General features: G+C 42.8%; 1 protein-coding gene across 8 annotated transcripts in view; it reads right to left on the bottom strand.

Annotated features, from left to right (window-relative positions):
* Sgms1 (sphingomyelin synthase 1) overlaps positions 1 to 21,071 on the bottom strand; it is a 256,971-nt gene that overhangs the window by 33,383 nt on the left and 202,517 nt on the right. For all 8 annotated transcript variants that reach the window (XM_028764013.1, XM_028764021.1, XM_028764014.1 and 5 more), the window contains one exon: positions 3,198 to 4,037. In XM_028764013.1, the coding sequence (XP_028619846.1) occupies positions 3,198 to 3,838 (641 nt within the window). In that variant the 5' untranslated portion in view covers positions 3,839 to 4,037. The remainder of the gene's footprint in view (positions 1 to 3,197; positions 4,038 to 21,071) is intronic.

Genomic DNA, 21,071 nt, shown 5'->3' with positions numbered 1-21,071 from the left:
CGGGAATTTTTCCTAGTCAGTGGCTTGAAAGTCCAATTCTAAATGGGGAGACAACATTATTTACAATTTTAAAAACCAAAAAGTTCAGAACCTACTTTCACAGCGAAGGACAACTGTATACAATGTACGACAGAACTGAACGTCACAAATTCAGACATCAAGGTGTTCAGAACCCTGAAAGTCTGGTTCTACAGGGCTTGGTGGTGATGGATGTCAGTCACAATACTAGTGGTCTCGCTTTTCAATTAGTACTTCATCCTTGACAACTTTATCTTTTCTCTAAAGACAGAAAGTACAAAGGAAGAAGGAATAGACTGGCTTTTAAAGGACTCCAAGATTCTTAAAATCAGAATCATTGTGTGTGTGTGTGGGGTGGGGGTGGGGAGACTTGGGCTTTACTGGGAACTTAATACCAGCCAACCAGCTTTGATTCCAAGAGACTGAGTTAAATGGTTCATGGTAAACCGTCTGGCTGGTGGACGCCAGAGAGAGTGAGGGCCCAAAATCACAAAGGTCTAACACAGAAACGAGGAAAGTTAAGGAGAACATTCCACAACCCGGAAGTCCCAGGTTTTCAAAATCGTGCAGAAATAAAAGTGTGGCACAGCAATAGCCAATTAACTAAAAACAGGGCGGGTGCTGGGCTGCTGTATCAACGTCTTCTGATGAGAGCCAGGGATGATGTCTATCCCTATACACTTCCTGTACTATCAGTGCCCCCTAGCCCCCGCCCTGCCCATGCCTGGAGTGTCACATACCAGTACTGGGAGAGGACACAGTCAGGATTGGGAACCTTAGGGCAACAATCTGCTTCCAAAGGAAGATACTGGAGTGAAGGCCTTACAGAGGCCTGAACAGGATGCATAAAATTACCCAACTAATCAAATTCCATCACAGTGTCTTACCCAGCGATGCTAGCGCCAGTTTAAAACGTTTTCTAGGATAGCAGAGGCCTTGACTGGGAAGCTGTTGTTTGCTGTGAGAGGAACAAGGCTCCTGAGAGGAAAGGGTTCATCTAAGTCACCTAGCATGAAAAGCCCCAGCTAGAGCAGGGGCCTGGGTGCCTGCTCTGAATTAGCTTTGTAGAACAATTCCAGCTGGTTTACCACTGACAAAGGATTTAAATAAATAAATAAATAAATAAATAAATAAATAAATAAAATGTTGGCAATAAGTACCAGGAGAATACCAAATTAGAAAGTTTAAAGAGGCAGGGCGGCAGTGGTGGCGCACGCCTTTAATCCCAGCACTTGGGAGGCAGAGGCAGGTGGATTTCTGAGTTCAAGGCCAGCCTGGTCTACAGAGTGAGTTCCAGGACAGCCAGGACTACACAGAGAAACCATGTCTCAAAAAACCAAAAAATAAATAAATAAATAAATAAATAAATAAATAAATTAATTAATTAATTAATTAAATTTAAAAAATAAAATAAAACTCTACTCGTGTCCACGGAAGTGGAACCTTAAAAAAAAAAAAAAAGAAAGTTTAAAGAGAAACACAGCCCTGCTAGAAAAAAAGAAAACATTTAAAAGAACTCTGTTCTGTGATTTGAAAGTTTCTTCAGTTTATGATTTGAACTCATAAAACATCTCAATTCTGCAAAAAGATTCAGTCTGACTTACCAGGTTATATTCTGGGGCAGTAAAATTGCCTGTGTGTATGAATCTTGGTGAAAAAAAAAAAGAAACAGAAGGTAAACTCACAAAAACAAAGCAAATTTTAAAGAAAAATAAAAAAAAAAAACATAGGAAGCTGAATTTGAGCAGTGTGGGAAATATTTTCAATGGGCTTTTAAGGGGGAAAGGTTAAAATGTTCCTAAGGGAAAAACTGGACTAAAATGTGTCAGTCAACAGCAGCATGCATGTAAGGAATTCCAAACATCACTATTTCTTAAGCCGATTTCTCTTAAAACCAAAGCAGCAGCAGAAGCAGCAATAACAACACTTCTTTTTTTCCCCCAACAACTCAAAGGTAGCATAGCCCGTCAATCCTATTAAAACTTCCACTTAACCTACAAAGTTGTCAAACTAGATCTAAGTAAGCATGTGGCTGCTATGTCAGTGACTTAGCACAGGAAGGACAGGCTCCCTGGTAAATGCAGCAGGCGCCTTCCCTTTCTGCTTACAGACATATGACTTCAGAAACGGAGAGAGTTTATCCAACACCAGGGAAACACTCAGAAAAATTCAACAACAACACTCCATCTGCATTTTGTTTTCTTGATGGAATACGACTCCTTTAATAGCCAGCCATACTTTGGCTCAGGCAACTCAGTCTACCAGAGAGAAACTCAGAAACCCAGTGGCCCCATCAGCAGTAGCAGGCACAGGGTGGCAGCTCCAGGTCTGTAGGGAAGCAGCCCTGGCTCTGGCCTCAGTCCCAGGGATATCCCTTTTCACTATGTGGACTTGGTGACAGTGCCCAAGGGGCAATGGCCGTAAGCTTTGGCTGTGGTCAGGGCACAGTGGTACCTCCTCCTGCTGCTCCCACGTCCAGTGGGCAGGGAGAAACGGTAATTCCCAACAGCATACAGGGATGCCACAAGATGTTCCACTCAGAAGAAAACCAGACACCATGAGCAAGGGCAGTTCATTAAAGGAAGGAAAGAGGTGTGGCTAAATAAATAGGTCACTTTAGGAGGTCCCTGTTGTGTTTAGAGCTTGGGACATGAAAATCATACTGGAACCAACGAAAACTAAATACAGGTACTTATCCACACATCCTGTAAGATGGAATCATATAGATTCTGCCCCATGCTACCTGCTTAAATTAAACGAGTTTTCCCCAACCAAAGCCATTGTAGAACAGTTGTCTGAACTCCACATGTCAAAATCAGTGAATACTTATTGATGAGGTCCTGGGTCTGACAGGGGTGGGAGGCCGGCAACAATTCACCTGAGTAAACACCATCTCCCCTCTGAAGATGTCTAAGTGTTTTCTTTCCTACTGCATGAGACAGACTATCATTGCTTATCGTCTTAATTCTGGAGCAATCTTGTACCAAACAGGCAACAAACATGACATTCTCTTGAAGCTGTAGGAGTTTCAGTTAGTTCCATGGGTGTGTGGCTTCAAAATGGAAGGGAAAGGGAATTACTAAGCTTCGATTTCAACACTTGGTAAATTTCATTTTCAAATAATGACTCTAAATGCAAGCCCTTCATGGCTGGATCTTAAGAATGTTTACTCTACTTACTTGTATTTTAAGAGCAGCCACTGAAATAACCAGAGTCCTACAAGGATCATGCCGTTAATTTCGCAAATAGAAAACGCCCACTGCACCCGGTTAAAATGGTCAAAAAACGTGTCCGGTAGTGGAGGCTGCACCTCCTTAGGAGGTACTCGTTCATGGACGACCGAGATCATCACTGTAGTGAGAACAAAACAGGAAAGTGCATAAAGAAAGGCCAGAAAAGTCTTGCCCCACTCCATGGGATACTGGGAGCGCTCCGGTTCTGGCATGGGGATCTTGATCATCTCTTTCCTAAACCCATTTGGCATTCCGTTGGGTTTAGTCTTGATGCTGAAGCTGCCATCAGGGTTGGGAATGTCAACGCCAATGCTGAGGTGTCCATTGGCGTGGCCATTCTTGTGTGCTTCCATATGGTGCTCCATCTTCAGGGTCTCTATCATGTCTAAGAGTCGCTGCCCGTTGTCAGAGGAGACTCGGCACAGTGGGGGTTTTTTAAAATCCTCTTGGGTTAGGTTGATTAAGTCCTGGCCTGTGAAATGCTCCAGAGGTTCACAGTATTCTGGCATAGCATTCTCCAACAGCCAGTCTGCCACCTTCTTGGGTGACCAATAAACCACTTCCTTCATGGTACTTGCAGACAGCATTCAGTACCCCCGGCTTGCTCTCAGGCGTCAGCAGTCACTGTTCATACAGGGCAGGACACTATCTCTCCTTGGCTGGTTCATCTTGTTGGGTCTCATGAGCAGAGACTCATTTGGCAAGATGGTCAGGGCAGGTTTAAAATACTTCATGCACCGATGTCCGAACATTAATTCGCCTCATTTCTGAACAGGATTCTTCCTTCTGTGGAAGCAAAAGAAAAGGTCAGGACCATGAGACTTCCAGAACAGTTCCTTCAAAATGCAAAGAGGCTCAACGTGGATAATGAACTCGGAAGAGCAATCATTGATAAACTTTGTGTCAGTGTCAAGCATTGCCCATCCCCAGTTATCAGTTTTTCCAGGGCAACAGATCATTAAACTGGATCTGAAAATGTGTAAGGTCAGGAGCAGCGGATGGCTCTCCGGGGGAGGGGGGGGAGTACTTAATAAGAATAACTCAATATAACTCAGTAACTCTGGACACATCAACAGAGACCACTGATTCTCTTTGTATCTACCACACTTCCATCACAGAATGTGAGGGAATCTGGCAAACCTATATAATCCATTAATCTCTCTGGTGATGAACATTGAAATGGGTACAATCTGCAACAACTTACAGATCACAGGAGAAAATCACAGAAATGCTAAGTGTAAGGTCATCTAGTCCGATCATTTTACATACTTTTTTTTCTTTGCCAAGAAGTCACTTTTTCCAAACATGTATGGACCCTAATATCACTTAGGCTGATTGGGCTGACCCAGGCAGAGCCCAGTGCCCGGGCTCTACTGATCTTTCTACCCTCAGTCTCTTGAGACTTCTGTAGATCCCCATACTTTGAAAGAAGAAGATTGGACCCACCTTTCATTTATAAGGAGGATAAGCTCTGTAAAAGTCAAAGAACTTGCCCACAGTTGAGTGTATAGAGGGGTTGTTAAGTCCTGTGTATGTGTTCATTAAAATACATAGCATATGTGTGACAACAATAAAAGGTCTATGCCCTAGGGAAAGCTCAAAGGCAGGGTCTACCTATGCACATATACAAAACAAATATAACCACAGTCCTTGGCTAATGCACAGCACTGCAGAAAACAGATAGGAAGACAGACCAGCTAAGTTATACTCGATTCTGAGTGGATTCCCATTCTTCCGCCACTGATTTAATAACTGCATACTACTTTTCTAATCATCATTTTAAAAAGGTAAGAAAAGCTTAACGCAGAAGACCCAACTTCCTATATAAAAACAACACAGCTATGAAACATGGCTTTGGCCCCAGCACCTCCCTTGCTTGCCATATTGTTTGGGCTTCAGCTTGCTCATCTTTAAAATGGGTATGGTAACCACAAAATACTTCCTTCATAGGGCTGCTGTCAGTGACTGAGTACGTATGAAAGCAGATGAAGCAGCCACACTTTCTAAGTAGTGACTATCAGAGGGCTTTGTTGGTGCTCATGCCTTACTGATCCCTTTTCAAATTATTGATCAAAGTATTCAACAGCCTCTGTTTACTTTATCTCACGACAATAAACTCAATCGGCTAATTTCTTTCTGAAGTGATTATTGTTGTGTTAACCACGGAAACCTTTCTGCTGACCTAAAAGTTTACAAGCTGGAAGTTACTAGTGACATTGCTCCCCTGAGAACATTTTCATGGAATAAACGTCTGGTAAAGTGTCTGGGCTTTAGAAGGATCGTTCCTCAGCCAGGTACATTCAGTGCATGTTGTCCATTATGTGCACATTAGGATGTTAAATCCCTGAGGCATTCCCAAGTAGAGAAAACGCGTACAAGAGCTTCTCACATTGACTGCCTTAAGTTGCCCGACTCCTGCTCCCCTTTCTTTCCAACTAGTCTCACACTGAACTCCCAGTTTGATTCTAGAAAGAAGAAAGACAGCATAGATTCTTTCAATCTCCCATTCTTTAACAGCACCAATGGCAGTACCAACCCTAAGGACACGGCCTAGGTGCTCGGAAGTGTTCTGGCTGTGTCACACCACCCCTTGTCACACTCTCCTACTTAAACATCCAGACTCCCAGAAGAGCCTTGCAAAGGCAGGTGCTTTCAGCAGCTTGCTACAGACTTCATGTCCCCAGGGCTCAAGACCACCCAATCAATAACTGGTCAATATCTTCACAGATATCCCTAGCATTGGACAGACTACCTGTTATGAAATGTAATGTAAATATCTGATATGCAGATGGTCAGGTGACCCCTATGAAAGGGTTGGTTGACTTCCTCCAAAAGGTCACTGGGCACAGGTTGAAAACCACTGATATAAAGCCAAATATCTTTCTGGCATGGCAAACACATCAAACACATCCTAAACAGAGGAACAAGAATCCTTCGAGGTCAAGTCCATTGAGCTATTTCTGATAGCCACAGGAACTCTCCAAAAGAGGCTACAGGGTGGGCCAGCATCTTCCATTCTGTAGCTAGTGAGGACCACAAAAGCACTCCCTCCTGAACACATACCCCGTACTTCCCCTGACTTGAATCCTGTCTTCTCCTTGACATGCATAAGAGGCTTCCCTAGGTCTTCTATGTCCACAGTCTTTCTACATCCTCCAAATTCCTTTCTCACTACCATCTGTGACATACAGCAGAATCTGGTCTATTTGTGTGGGAGACCGCTCGGATGGTGCTCTGTAGGGTAAACATTAGGCAGCCAACACTGGAGCCTTATCAAAGCCCTTTACCTGTTCCTAGGCTATTCTGACTTTTAAAAAAAACCTAATAAGTACTCATTCCAGCCGCGTTAAAGGAATAAAAAACCTTGTGTTTCTCCATTAAGCATCTTATTCTTTAAACAGTATCCAAGCTTCTTTCCCAGTGCCCAGCGGGGCCCACAGAAACACTTCATAAATGTTTATGGAAGCTGTCACTTTAGGTAACTTTCCTAATTCCCCATCTCTCTACCACAGGCTAAAGAAACTGTTCCAGCTTTTCGAGGAAATGAACCTTTATTCTTAAGCAAGCTTTGAAGCTTGAAAACAAGTCCTCCGTGCTGTTTTCTGGAGCTGCCGCTGCAGTTAGGCATCTGGGGAAAGTAACTTCTGTGGAAGGAACTGGCTACGCAGTGGTTTAGCTTTTCATTCCGTGTCTGCTAACAGCGTTGTTCAGAGACTCCAGGGCCTGGATGTAAATGCAGAAGTGAGAAACTCACTTTTCTCCTGGCCTCCCTCACTCAGTAGAGATATAGTGAAGCATTTCCAAATGCAGACAGGCAAAATGTCATTCTAGCTTGACCTAGAAGATGGGTCAGCTTGGGCAACAACCACTATCACCCAGAAAAGCCAGGTTGAACTAATACATGGCCTGGCTTATGGGACATATTGTACAAGATAGGGAAGAAATAACAGAGGAATGAAAATGAAGGGGCTGGAGAGATGGCTCAGCGGTTAAGAGCACTGACTGCTCTTCCAGAGGTCCTGAGTTCAATTCCCAGCAACCACATAGTGGCTCACAACCATCCATAAAGAGATTGGATGCCCTCTTCTGGTTTGTCCGAAGACAGCTATAGTGTACTCATAAATAAAATAAATAAATCTTTATAAAAAAAAAAGAAATGAAATAAACATTTCCTCTAAATATTACATGATTTGAGAGACAGAAGAGGTAGGAGAACTCTCATTTCTCTATAATTCTTAGAGATGAAGTCCAATCAGATTGTGACTGGTCTAAAATTTTATACATAGGGAAGATGAGGCTCAGCACAGGGGCTGTGCAGGGCACTCTTGCTGTCAGTCAGTCAATGGCCTCTCAGACTTGAGCATGGAGCACAGAGGCCGAAGAGTGCTAAGCAATGGCCAGTGTTCTACTTTAATAATTAAAGGCAGGCCTGCAGCACAGTTCTCTACAGGATAGAAGCCCAGCGGGACTTTCTATTTGGTTTTAACCAAGTGAAAAATAATTACACAACACTTGGGCTCAAATTCTTAAAATAGATACGTTCTCTTTAATACTATAAAAGCCTTTCAGCGATATGCCACGCCATCATATAATGAATTTATTGTTAATTATGAAAGCCAGATCTTCAAGGAAAAAAAATAAGCTAAGACAGTCATTCTGAGAATATATAGATGATTCAACCAGGCAAAACTACAAAATAAATCATTTAGGAGTATTTGCTTATACTTCTTCAAAAGAAGCTACCATATGGTCTTGCCACCTGAAATAGTGTCAAGAAACAAACCAGTGTTGGTGTTTACAAAAACCTATCACCAGAATTAGGCAGAACACAGAGTTTTAAAAATTAAAGCATTATTACAGCAATCCCAGAACTCAGGAGTCTGAGGCAGAAGGATGGTGAACCTAGGACCAGCCTGGGCTACATAGCAAGACCTTGTCTCAAAAACTTGATACAACAGTATGACATTTACAGCATCTCCCCCAAAAGAGTAGAATTAGGGATTAATTACAAAATGAAATAGAAATCAATAATTCATATCACTTTACTATCAAACAAACTGACACTTTACAAAAGCTTCAAGTTCAGATAAAGGGTTCCATACTTTCTATAAATGTCAACAATAACCTAACTGGCCTCTTCAGTGAATGAAATGCTTAATTCTCCATTACCTCAATTTGGAAATCTGCTGAACGTTTTTTTTTTAAAGCAACTCAAATAGGCTGTACCTGTTCTTATTTAGCACTTGAAGAGTTAATTTATGTAAGGAGAATTTATAAAATTATGTATGAAAGGTTAGAGTAACAATGTAGGCTGAAGGAGCAATCTATTTATTTCCAAAGTTTGGAGGGTTTAAAGATTCCTTTGGATGCTATAACCTTTACGCTGGCCTTTATTTTCCATTGCTACTACATGGGGTGCTAACAATTCCACAGTCCAGCTTTGGTTCATAAATAAAATCATCCCTTCTGAAAGCGCTCAGCTAAGTGCACACTGACCTACTTTGTGGAGCCTGATGGAGGGCTGGCTTCAGGAGATGCACGTCCCTGGCTCGGGTCTACCCAGACTGAGACTTTGGCTCTGAGAAGTTTTATATTTGGTGACATCTTCCAGGCCCCACTTGACCTTGTTTATTTAATTGTGTTTAATGCTTAGATCTCACACTATCTGTAGAATGTTCTTTCTCTCGGCTGCCCGATAGTTTATCTACTGGTCTCTCTTTGGAACTCTCTGCTCCCACGAATGCTTAAGCTACACTGAAAGGCAGCAGCCTGTAATGTACCAGGGGGAGGTGGCTTTTGGTTGGCAAAATTAATAGGATATTATGACAAGAAAGCAGTCATGCAGCTGTATACTATGAACCATGGTTCCCTTTATTTCAGAGAACCTCAATACCAGCAAAGTCTACCCCAACCCAGACATTTTATAAAAGGGGTGTTTCCATAAATACTCAGTAATCAGAGATTCCAAGATATCATTTATCACAAAAATTAGAAATACATTAAAAATTCATTAAACAGATGACTAAGTACCCAATAAAGACTGTACCACATTTCTATATTTATAGTGATATTTAGAGTTTTATGATGAGAATACCAGCTATAAAACATTATCAATTTTGTTAATACAAATATATGATAAATACCATGGGATGAAAGTCAAGGCATTATTTGTTAAGTTCCTGCTGTCTTGGGATAACAGAATTATAAAATAATGTTCTGCTCTTTTCCTCCTGTATTTTAAACTCTCTCTGATAAGCACATTTTGCTTTTACCTAGAAGAGAAAAGCAAAAACAAAAACAAAAAAACCTCTTGTTTTTCTTGTAAGTATATTGTTTTAAAATCCAAAGGCTCCACTGTAAAGCTGAAAACATGCTTCCTACCCCAGCCTTCTATAGAAACAGGGGATGGGCCTGATGACGTGACTAGACTCCACAAACAGCCCCAAATCCTTCACATCAAAAAATGGTACCGAGAGGAGAGCCAAGCCACCAACAAAGATAAAACTAAAGCCCAAATCTCCAAGCACGACAAGACTCCAGGCTCAGATACATACTTCCTGCTCTTCCAGAAAGAAAGAAGCAGCCAGGGGAACTGCATTGCCTACTGCTGAGTCCCTGTCGCATCTCCCCACCTAGGCAGCTACAAAAAGGAAAGGACCACTTGAAAATTCTTGCCTGGTTGTTACGTTGGAGAAACTTTCCATAGCTGTCTGAAAACTCATCACTACAGTTTTCCCTGGAATTTGATTCTTATAATCCGCTTATCAAAACCTGAAGAGACTCCCTTCCCACTCAACCAATCAGCTGCCTCTGCTCAGATCTAGCAGGGCCCCTGTACTGTCTGCCTGTTAATCTGTCATTCTTGAATTTGGACTCATTCTAGTGGCACTGGACATTGTTAGAGCAGAACCAATGTTTCAAATTCTAGCAGGAATCCTAGGAGCAGATGTGCACAGCGCTAACATCATCCAGCCAAAAGAGCTTCTCCATTCCCACCACACGTCACTCTGTGCCTTTCCGTTCTTTCTCTTCAAATTAAGAGCTCAGATCTCTACACATTGAGCTTTATTAGCTAAACATAAAAGCATGCATGTGTAGCTCTGAGTCTGTCACAGAAGTAAACTGAGGCTGTGAAAAAAAAAAAACCAACTGGCTTAGGTTGTTTTTTTAAAACTGAAGTGGGGCTGGGAATATGGTGGTAGTGTACTGCCAGTGGCAGGGTGCTTGCCTGGTGTGTGTGAGACCCTAACTTCAGTTCCCAGTGCTACAACAACCAAAACCAAAAAGCTGCAGTACATTGTCCTAAGGTAGCTATCTGGATAGAGTCACTCAAACAGCCTTCTGAGTAGCAGTTACGAGACCCAGGGAGTGGAAGTCACAGGCCTGGGAAGGCTCAAACTTGAAGGGGCAGCAAACAGCTGCTAGAAGGGAAGGCGCCGACCATTGTGAATGCAATGCCGAAAGCCCCAGAAATGCAGCTTTCCTCGTGTCTTAGGGTGGGCTTTTGTCATGATGTAGCTACATGATGATTAATTTGATTAGTCCCTGCTCCTGACTTAACCTCTCACCCAGACTCCTGTTAGTAACCCCAATAGAAAACCCACTGGTTCACCAAGCTGGACTCTGCTGCCATCATTACTTAGGTCTGTTACTGGTTCCCTTTTGTGGGTGAGCAGACTTGGTGTGTGTACATGCATGTGCTTGTGGCTTTTAAATCCTGCAGAAAAAGTTTCTCACATAACACTGCCCAAGAAAATACAAAAAGAAAATAAAAGATATCTTTTAAAACTGTATAGTGATTTCTGTATAGAAATAATCACAGAAACCACTTTAAAAAATTATCCCAGCACTTGGGGGGCAGAGGCAGAGGGATCTCTGTGAGTTTGAAGCTGTCCTGGTCTATATGGTGAGTTCCAGGACAGCCAGAGCTACATACTTAGACCTTGCCTGGGGGGGGGGGGAATCCCCCACAAAACAACCAACAGCAAAAGCAAAAGCGGAAGTAGAAGGGACAGGATTTGCCAAACTAAAAGGGTATACCAGACATTCCAAAATAGCAGCTGAAAATATTTAATACTTCATTATTATTTCCAATCAAAGAAAGAGAAAAAAGAAAACAAATAGACAAATGGTGCATCCTGTTTTCAACCAGGCTGTGTTTTCTTCCACATCACTCCAGTCGTAACATTCAGCCCCTGGCCTTGACCCCCTCCTGTACCCCTGGCCTTGACCCCCTCCTGTACTCCTGGCCTTGACCCCTTCCTGTACCCCTGGCCTTGACCTCCCTCCTGTACCAGAATCAGACCATTCACACTCACTCTGTTACTGACACCCACTAGCAGAACTGTGAGCGCACATTCTGTTGCTACTTTGTAATAGGCAGTGATGCCTCTTTAATGCTGGATAAACAGTGAGAATGATGGTACAGGTAATTAACATGTATCTTTCATACAGTAAGGATCCCTCTGGATTTCTGAAAGCAATTTCAAATATATCCCTCCCTTCTCTCATACAGTATCAAAATGGCCTTTAAGAGTAAATATTTCTATAAATTACTTTTCTTAAAGAATGTGTTTTCTTCAACTATATTGTTTTAACTCTGAAATGATCCATGAACTTTGGGAATCTGCTGCCATAATTAGCACATTTGCAAGAATCAGTAAAAGCAGCTATCTTAGAGTGCAATTGACTCTTACCACTAAGGACTACCCTGTGTCAAAATGTGATGCAGGCAGGCAGAGAGTGGTTTTCTAATTAATATAAAATCTTTTATAGTCTATGTGTACAAATTAAGTTTCCTTAGTCTACTGAGGAACAGAAATACCTACTGGTTGGTTAGTTGAAAGTCTTCCATTTCACTGAGGAAAGTCTACCACACCACGCTTAACTTGACTCATGGAAGCAGACAAAGAACCTCATTTAAAGAACATGACCCTGGGGACTGACACCAGGTTTAAAATTAGCAACAATTCACAGGCCCAGATAGGAGAAATCAAGTTCAAGCGTCTCTCCCAAAATACACTTCGAATGCCTCTTTGATAGCTAGTTAAGTTCAAACTATTTTCGAACCAGAGACCATTTAAGGGGACTTCTGAATGAACGGCTCTTCAGGGCATGCTGTGGGCACCCGTGGCCACGGAAGCACTACATCCAGGTTGCCCCTGTACTCAGCTCTCTCCTCTTTGCTCTGTGGTCAAACAGGGTGGAGGACTTCAGGGAAAGCAAGAGCAGATCTCTCCCTTTGCACACCTACACCACACCAGCTTTGGGTCTTTTCCAGGCAGCAAGGGTGTCAACTCCTAAAAAGAAGCAACCATTCATTGGCTTCTCTCCTATTATCTGCGACTCTTTGGTTCCATGATCTGGTAATCAAAACCATCTAACGGCCCATTTTCTGAACCTCTCTTTTAACAGTTTTTAAAAATAAACAATTCTTAAATAACAGTTTTTAAAAACAAAACCAGAGATGAATAAACCCAAAGCTCAGCTGAGATCCTTACGCATGACACAAAGCCTCACCACAGCACAGAATCAGGTTGCCAAGAGATTGCCTTTGAGCTAAGGTAGGAACCACCAGGGGGCAGCATAGCAGTAATGAGATGACAGGGTGCCCTAGCAGCCACCGGAGTGTCCCTCCAAAAGGAGTCCAACAAGGTAGTGAAACTGCAAGAGCTACAACCTGTTTTCTGGGCCATCAATTGACACTCTATCCCCAGTCACTTTATGATTTTAACATACATACCATTAGCAATATAGTTCTTTTTCTACGGCTGAGCTGTCCTACAATCTCACAGGACCATTTCTAGGATGCCAAGGAAGTATAAAAAGCCTAAATAACAAGAGATCATCATTCACTAGAGGGATTCGCCCTAAGAGGTTCATTGGAAATTCACTCTTTGTCTTATATAAAATTTTAGTAAGCTTTATCTCAGTGCAATAAAATGAGACCATTAATCAATGATGGTTATCAAATTACAATTAAATTATAAACATATAATCCGTAAAACTCATTAACAAAATGTATGCTAAAATAATTTTAAATACAGAAGATCTCAAGAAGCATGGGTAAGCTGTTCTCCATTGTACCAAATAAGCTCTGTCCTCTTAAGGAAGACCTGCGTGTCCATCACTGTGGTATGTTCATGGAAAGAACAGAAATACAAAGTAAGTATAAATGTTTTCTCAGCCGGGCAGTGGTGTCGCACGCCTTTAATCCCAGCACTCGGGAAGCAGAGGCAGGCGGATTTCTGAGTTCAAGGCCAGCCTGGTCTACAGAGTGAGTTCCAGGACAGCCAGGACTACACAGAGAAACCCTGTCTCGAAAAACCAAAAACAAACAAAAAAAATGTTTTCTTAGGTCTACTCTACCAGTAACACAGACGGTACACAACTGTACAAATCACAACTTTAAAGCTACAGACAAAATATTCCAAAAGTAAAAAAGATAAGCAATACATCATAGGACAAATAAGCAATACAACACAGGACAAAACTTTTTTTTAATGATACAGATCACAAATATGAGATGTTCTTCAGAATCTGATAGAGAGTTTAGATAAACAGGGCTTACAAATCTTCTAGCTGTATACATATATAAAACACATACTATGTATTCCGCTAGGGACGGACGGACGGACGGACACACACACACACACACACACACACACACACACACACACACAAGTTCAATCTCATTAGCTGAAAACAATTACACATTGGAAGAGGTTATGCTTTGGTTATTGAGTTGGCAAAGATGAACCATTTAAACATGGGTATTGACAAAGTCGCAGGTCTGTGCATTCCACTGCTGAGCCGGCCAGGAAACCATCCCTCACTTCCACTTCAATCACCAAGATTCAGGCAATATTACACTTCAGCAGACTTTCGGCCTGGGCCTCTGTGCTGCCTGTGTGGAGCTCATCCCACCCTACACCCCCTCAAGCCCTGACTGTGATTCCCATCTTTGAAATCTTGTTCTTAGAACAAAATCCATACTACATGGGTACATGTCGCAGAAACCCTTTCTGACTAATGATGGATGGCTGAGTCCCACACCTCTATAACTGTGCTACCCTGGTCTATTTCCAGTTATTGCTTCAGACCTGTGTGCAGACCATACTTATACCATTTCTTGCTTTTAAACCTTAGCAGGAGGCTTAGTCACTGTTCTGTTGCTATGAAGAGACACCATGACCAAGACAGCTCTTATGAAAGAACTCATTTAGTTGGTGGCTTACTTGCAGTTTCAGAGCTTTGTTTTATTATCATGGTAGCTTGCATGCAGGTGCTGGGGCGGTAGTACAGACCTACATCCTGATCTGGAGGAAACACCGGGTGTGCCTTGGACTACTGAGACTTCAAAGCCCACCCCAGTGACACACTTCCTCCAACAAGGCCACACCTCCTTATCCTTTCAAATAAGTGTCACTCCCTGATGACTAAGCATTCAAATATGAGCCTGTGAGGGCCATTCTTATCCAGACCACCACAGAAGGAGAGGTAAACAGCTGAGGGCTCAGGCTTCTGTTTAATGCCTGGTAACGCCTTTTTAAAATGCATTGTATTTCTTTATTATTTTGTGTTGTGTGTAGGCATATGCACGTGATGGGTATATGTGGAGATCAAAACAAAACTTACAGGTCATCTTCTTCCACTCCATGATTCCTAGGTATTGAATGCAGGTCCATCCAGCTTGGTGGGCAAGCGCCTTGACCCACTGGACTATCTTCGGGGCTTAAAAATGTTTTTCTTTTTGCTTCTCCTCACCAATCCCTCTCCCCCTCTTCTTTTTAATTGAGAGAGGTCTCAAATAGCCCAGGCCAGCATCAGACTCCTATGTAGCCTGGGATGGCTATGAACTTCTTGGCCACTGCCTCTACGTCTCCACTGAGGGGATTACAACCTTTGGCATCACACCCGATTTTTGACTTTTGGTTTTGTTTTTCTTTTTTGACCACTGAAGACTGACCCATGGCTTTGTGTATGCCAACAGAGGTAAGCTCCCTACCCAGAAAAAACACCTTAATTTCTTAACTCTATAGAAGGAATTAACCACTCCACTGCTTTTCAGAAAGGAAAGGCTCATGGGGAGGGGGTGGGGGTGGGAGGGCGGAGTTTTCATTCTTTGTTATAAGGGAACACAAAAACTGATATTTCACAAAATTTATTGATTATCTGATCAGCGATGAATTAAAAACTGAACGTTGCAGCTTTTCTAACTGTAAGCATGTTTATCCTTTACAGAAAATAAAACCCCCACTCTTTTTTAGTGCTATCTAAATCCTCTCTGGCAGTGTTATTTAATCAGATTTTAAGGCCTGAGGATACAGGTCAGTGGATGAGCACTTGCCTCGAGTTTGCAAGGCCCTCAGCTTAATCTTGGGTAATAGAAAAAGAAAGAAAGAGAGGATGGGAGGATGGAAGGGGAGAAAGAAGGGAGGATATTAGAGTGTGTAGAGGAAGGCAGAATTTAGCACCTTAGGATAGCAAACAGCAGCTTTTCAAAGTATGTTGGAAAGTACTTTCTAAGTGAGAATGACAGCCCTGTAGGTATCTATTACAAACCATGTTCACTTACACGGCAGAGAAATCACACCATATACTTAAGAGGAGAGTTGCAGGTCCTCAGAGAGTTCTGGGTTTAGAGAGCTCAGTGCATACCACAGAGAGAGCCTATTCATTAAAGGGCCTTGATCAGCATTCAGGGAAGAGATTACCAAAGGCTCTGGCAGGGCCAGTGTGACATCCATTACACTAAGACACAGCTTGCACAGATCTATTTATAAATGTAATGCGCTTTTGCCTTTCAGAGGGAGCTAAGGACTGAAGATTACACCACTTACGAAGCACCTACTGTGTACAAAGAGCTGCTGCTGGCATTCTATGAGCCTTGGGGATAAGTATGCCATAGATTTTACCTAACTACATTAAAATGGTGAAATGGAAATCCTGAATGTTTCCTTGATCTTAGTAACAGGAGATCTCACCCACTTTCTTCTCTGGCAAAATGTGTGTGCCCAACATCCCATGAGAATCCATCCATCAGTTTTTCCTTGAGACATAACCAATCTCCCATAACGCTCCTACTGTGGGATCCTCCCATTTCCCCCTCAACCACTTACAATGTCTGTGTTCAGACCCTGTGGATTGTAGCCATCAAAGCAAAAGCTTGAGACTCTCTGTCCCTGCTCGGGTCGCTACCTTCCCACCTCTCTCAAGCTCCCTTCCTGCCACAAAGGCACTCATTAGCTCACCCCATTAGCTGCACTGGCCACCTGAGCGGGTCTCAAGTGCACCAGGTGCGCTCTTCTCTCAGGGGTCCTTGCATTTGAGGTGCCTCTCAGAATACCTCAGGATACCCAGGTATCCTTATAATTCAGTTCACTCCCTTGCCTCCATATCTCGGTGCTAATAGCCTTTGCATCAATGAAGCCCCTCTAGACCATCTCTTTTCATACTACTGCTGTTTCCTATTTTTATTTCCTTAATATCTTTGTAGCCTGAGGCTCTTCTATGACTAGAATGCAGGCTGAATAAGGCGACAGGCCTCACAAAGCCTGTGCTGGCTCATATTGATGCCAGGAATCACCTAGGAGACAAATCTCTGGGGGTGTTGGAGAGGGTGTTTTCCTGCGGTTCACTGAGGTGGTAAGACCCACCATAATTGTGAGGAGCACTATTTCATGGTCGGGGTCTCTGGTTGAAGAAAAAGGGAAAATGGAGCAGATTACAGGTGCTCATCCTCTTGACTGTGGCTGCATGGTGACCAGCTGCCTCAAGCTCCTGTCACCACGGTGGACTGTACCTTGACTGGTGTGTAGAAACCAGCCCTTTCTTGAGAACCTTAAGTTGGCTTTGTCAAGGACTTGTGTTACAGCAGTGTAACTAATATATGGGCATCTGCTAAGAGGAGCAGCCCTATAGTTTCCTGGGACGGTTCTGACACACTCTGCTTAGCTGATGGAAGGTACCTTTTAGACTAAATGGTCTCATTCTGTAGTTGCCGCCTATCTGAAACTCACTGTGTAGTTCAGGTGTTAATCCTCCTTCCTCAGCTTACCAAGTGGTAGACGATAGGCGTACACCACCATGCCAAGCACTTCCTGGTTCATGTTTGTGCTTTTCATATAGAAGTCCCCTTTCTTTGTGTGGCTCTGGGTTGACGTGAAGTGGGTTGCGATTTGATGGGCCCTGGGCGGTGTCTGCCTTTTCTGTGGCTGCTATAACAAATAATACACACTGGACGGCTTTGAAACAGGAAGTTGTCCTTAGTTGGGGAATTAGAGGTCTAAAATAAAGTTGTCTGTGGGCTATCCTAATTCTCACCCCTCTCCCTCTCAGCTATGGAGAAAGATCTACTCCCTGCCCCACAAGCATGTGCTGCCTGTTGGCGTCCCATGATGCTCTTCAGCGTGTGGTGTGATAGATCATTCAGCCGTCTACCTTTGCCTTGCACTGCCTATGTGCCAATTCTCACCCAGCTCCTCATAAGGACACATGCACTTACATACCCACGTCTTCCCTAGAAGAGTCTCTCATGTGATTAGTGGGGTCTCTCATGTGATTAGTGGGGTCATTTCTATGTCTTCCCTCACATTTCTTCCTCTGTAAAGCCAGATAACCAACCCCCAAAACCAATCTTTCCAAAAGGCACACACCAGAAAGAGATAAGAGGGGAAAAGAAGAAGCCTACTTCACTTATATTTCATTGAAAAGAAGAACCACAACTAAGCATTTGAAGTCCAGTTACACACTCTAAACAATCTAGCCAGTAAACTATACGTTCTTTTGTATAAGCACGGAGCAGGCAAACAAGCAGGGTCTGACAATGACATGTCAGAAAATCTGACCCAGGCCAGTCTCTCCCTTTACAGCCAATCCCAGAAGCAAGGTCTGAAATGTTTAACAAAGCCAAGAGAGTACACACCATTTACTAATCTGAAGGTTTCATTCATAAGTACTCCATGCTAACACATAACTTTCAGCTGAGGGGAACAGCAGTTTGCCCAGAAAGTGCTCTTAACATCTGAAGAATGAATGAATACATACGGTGAGTTGTTACTCGTGTCGAGGTGGGTCTGAACACATCTTTTCACTACCTCAGCTCCCACCTAAGAACTACTAGATACCAAACAAAGACCCACAAGAATGCCAGAATAGCACACTGCATGTGGGGCTGACAAAAGATCCCCAAGGTTTCTAAACCCAACAGTGTACTAAACACCTCCCATTCAATCCCTATGTATCCCAGACCATAAGCAAAGCATGCTCTAGCTAAGAAAGAGAGGAACAATCTTAAATAATAAGCAAGTCCTACTTGGAACTAGGACTTAAGAGTCGATGTGTGAGAAAGTAGATAAGTCTGTGTCCAGCTTCAATTAAAGCAACAGCCAAACATTATGCAAGGCAGGCAAGGTACCATTTACCAAAGTCTTTCTCTTAAGGGCTGTGACAGACCTGGGGAACCTCAGTATGACAGGGACTTGCTCTATCCCTGAGCATGAGCCTAGTGTCATTCATCCAAGTCTTTAATAATACATACGTATGCTTCGGAATTTTTATTTCTTAATTATGGGAAATACTTTAAAAAAATGAATGAGGATAAATATTCAGAGATCTTCATGGAGGAGGGCATGACAGTGCACATCTGTAATTCCATCACTTGGAAAGCTGAAGCAGGGGGATGGCACGCTGGAAGCTAGTCTGGCTTACAGAATGAATTTCAGGCCAGTTTGGGGTACATAGCAAGACCCTGTCTCAAAACATGCACACACACTCACACACACATGTATGCACATGCATGTGTACGCATACAACCATAGAATGTTCATGGTTGTCCTATTTTTAAAGAAAGGTTTCTTCTCAAGCATTTCTTCCATTACATTACAGTCCATTACTGTGGTCCAGCAATAAAAGATGCCCTTTCACCATGGAATATAAGTCATTTTAATGAATGCACTGTGACTTGCACACAGCAACCTGTCATAGGGTTCATTTTAAGATGTATTTCCTTATCACAGATAAGTGGACATATACACTTACATTTATATATGTACATGTCCAGAAACATAGAGATTCTATGTGGGAAGAGGGGTAGACAATGGCAGAGAACACAGAATTCTAGCTTTTAACACATGATTTATATGTCACAATTAGATACCATTCATTCTATTCTTTGAAAAAAGTAAGAACTGGTGCATGGGGGGAAGGGGAAGAGCAGAAAGAGGGAAAACAGATCAAAAATTAACTAAGAATTCAAGTCCAAGGTGATATGTCCCTTTAAATGTGAGTGGCCACCTGGAACAGTGCCAAGGCTGCCATGTGTTTACCGCAGCCCATCTTCTTGGAAACCTACATAGCTGGAACACTGGACAAACCCTGCTAATACCAGCAGTCTTGGCAGGGCATCCAGGAAGCTGGTGAGCAGCTAAGACCACAGCAGGCATTTCGCTACCAGACCAGAGGCAAGCTCCTTCCCTCTGGAGACCTGAGACTTTCCTAAGTGCCAACACTCCAGTGCTCTTCAGAAAGACTCGGCAGGCCACCAAGAGCCACCATAGCCCACACATAGACTCTTCTGGTCCTGTCCTAGACATGGAGACTCAAGTTTCTAGAATACAGATTTAGAACAACGAAACAAAACAAAACCTACCCTGATGGCTGTAGTGGCACATACCTTTAATCCCAACACTCAGGAGGCAGAGGCAGGTGGTTATCTGTGAACTGAAGGCCAGCCTGGTGTACAGAATTAGTTCTAGGACAGCCAGGGATACACAGTGAAACCTATCTTGAAAAAAACCGACACAGAAACAACAACAACAACAACAAAAACTTCTCCTAATGTTGTAAAAACAGTTAAAGATAGCAAGCACAAGCTATAGAAAAGAATCTGATATGGTCTGCCCAATCTGCAGTTGGTCCTTAAAAACCGAGACCAGAAAGACGCCTGATGTTCTCAGTTTGTCTGTGTTACTGAGGCTCCTCTAAGGTCCTGAGACTCACTGTAGAATCCCTCATGCTGTCACCTAACTTCCCCCAGCCCCATGTGGAAACTATCCGAGGCTGCACTGGACTGAGGCATGATTGACTCAGGGACCATTCGGAACCCAGTTCCCAAACATTAACATGCCACCTCTTCAGACCATCGATACTGAGATTTATTTACTAACCTTCTTATTTACTATAAGCTTTGTTCAAGGTGTTGAGTGTACTAGTCTTCTTACTGAAACGAATGAACATGAAGACAAATATTTAACTGAGAACTGAAGACCTAGGCGTTGGGGGGAATAGCTCAGCTGGTAAAGTGCTCATCACGCAAGTAGAAAATCTACGTTTGAATTCTCAGCACTCAGACTGGAGAGTGGTTACAAGAGACGCTTGACATTGATTCTGGCTTTCACTCGTAGACATACGGCACACACACAAATAAGTAAAACAGTAAGATAAATCTTGTCTGTGGTATAGGAGGCACTGACTTAGAACACTCTTTGCAGGGCCACTTTGGGGGAAAATGTTCTGAATCCAATTAAGTGCTACAGGTGTTGCTGGGAGCTTCTCCTTGCCAAAGTGAAATATCTCGTCTCTTGTGCTTCAGTGAGACAGTGGACAGACAGCCGAAAAAAGAGAATGCAGGGTGGGCGACTTTGTGTGTTTCTTCTGTTACTATTTTTGGTTCATTTCAGGTTAAATTGCTCTTGGCATTACAGACTTGCTTTTTCTCATTATCTGAAGAGTTAGCAGTTTTCAGTTTGAGATGATGAATGAGCTACACATGGATGGGGTCCACCACTGCTGTGAGTTCCCACCACCACTGCTATGGTA

The sequence above is a fragment of the Grammomys surdaster genome, unplaced genomic scaffold (genome assembly GCF_004785775.1).
Source record: "Grammomys surdaster isolate TR1022 unplaced genomic scaffold, NIH_TR_1.0 141, whole genome shotgun sequence".
In the NCBI taxonomy this organism is placed as follows: domain Eukaryota; kingdom Metazoa; phylum Chordata; class Mammalia; order Rodentia; family Muridae; genus Grammomys; species Grammomys surdaster.
This window is presented reverse-complemented; position numbering and strand designations above follow the sequence as displayed.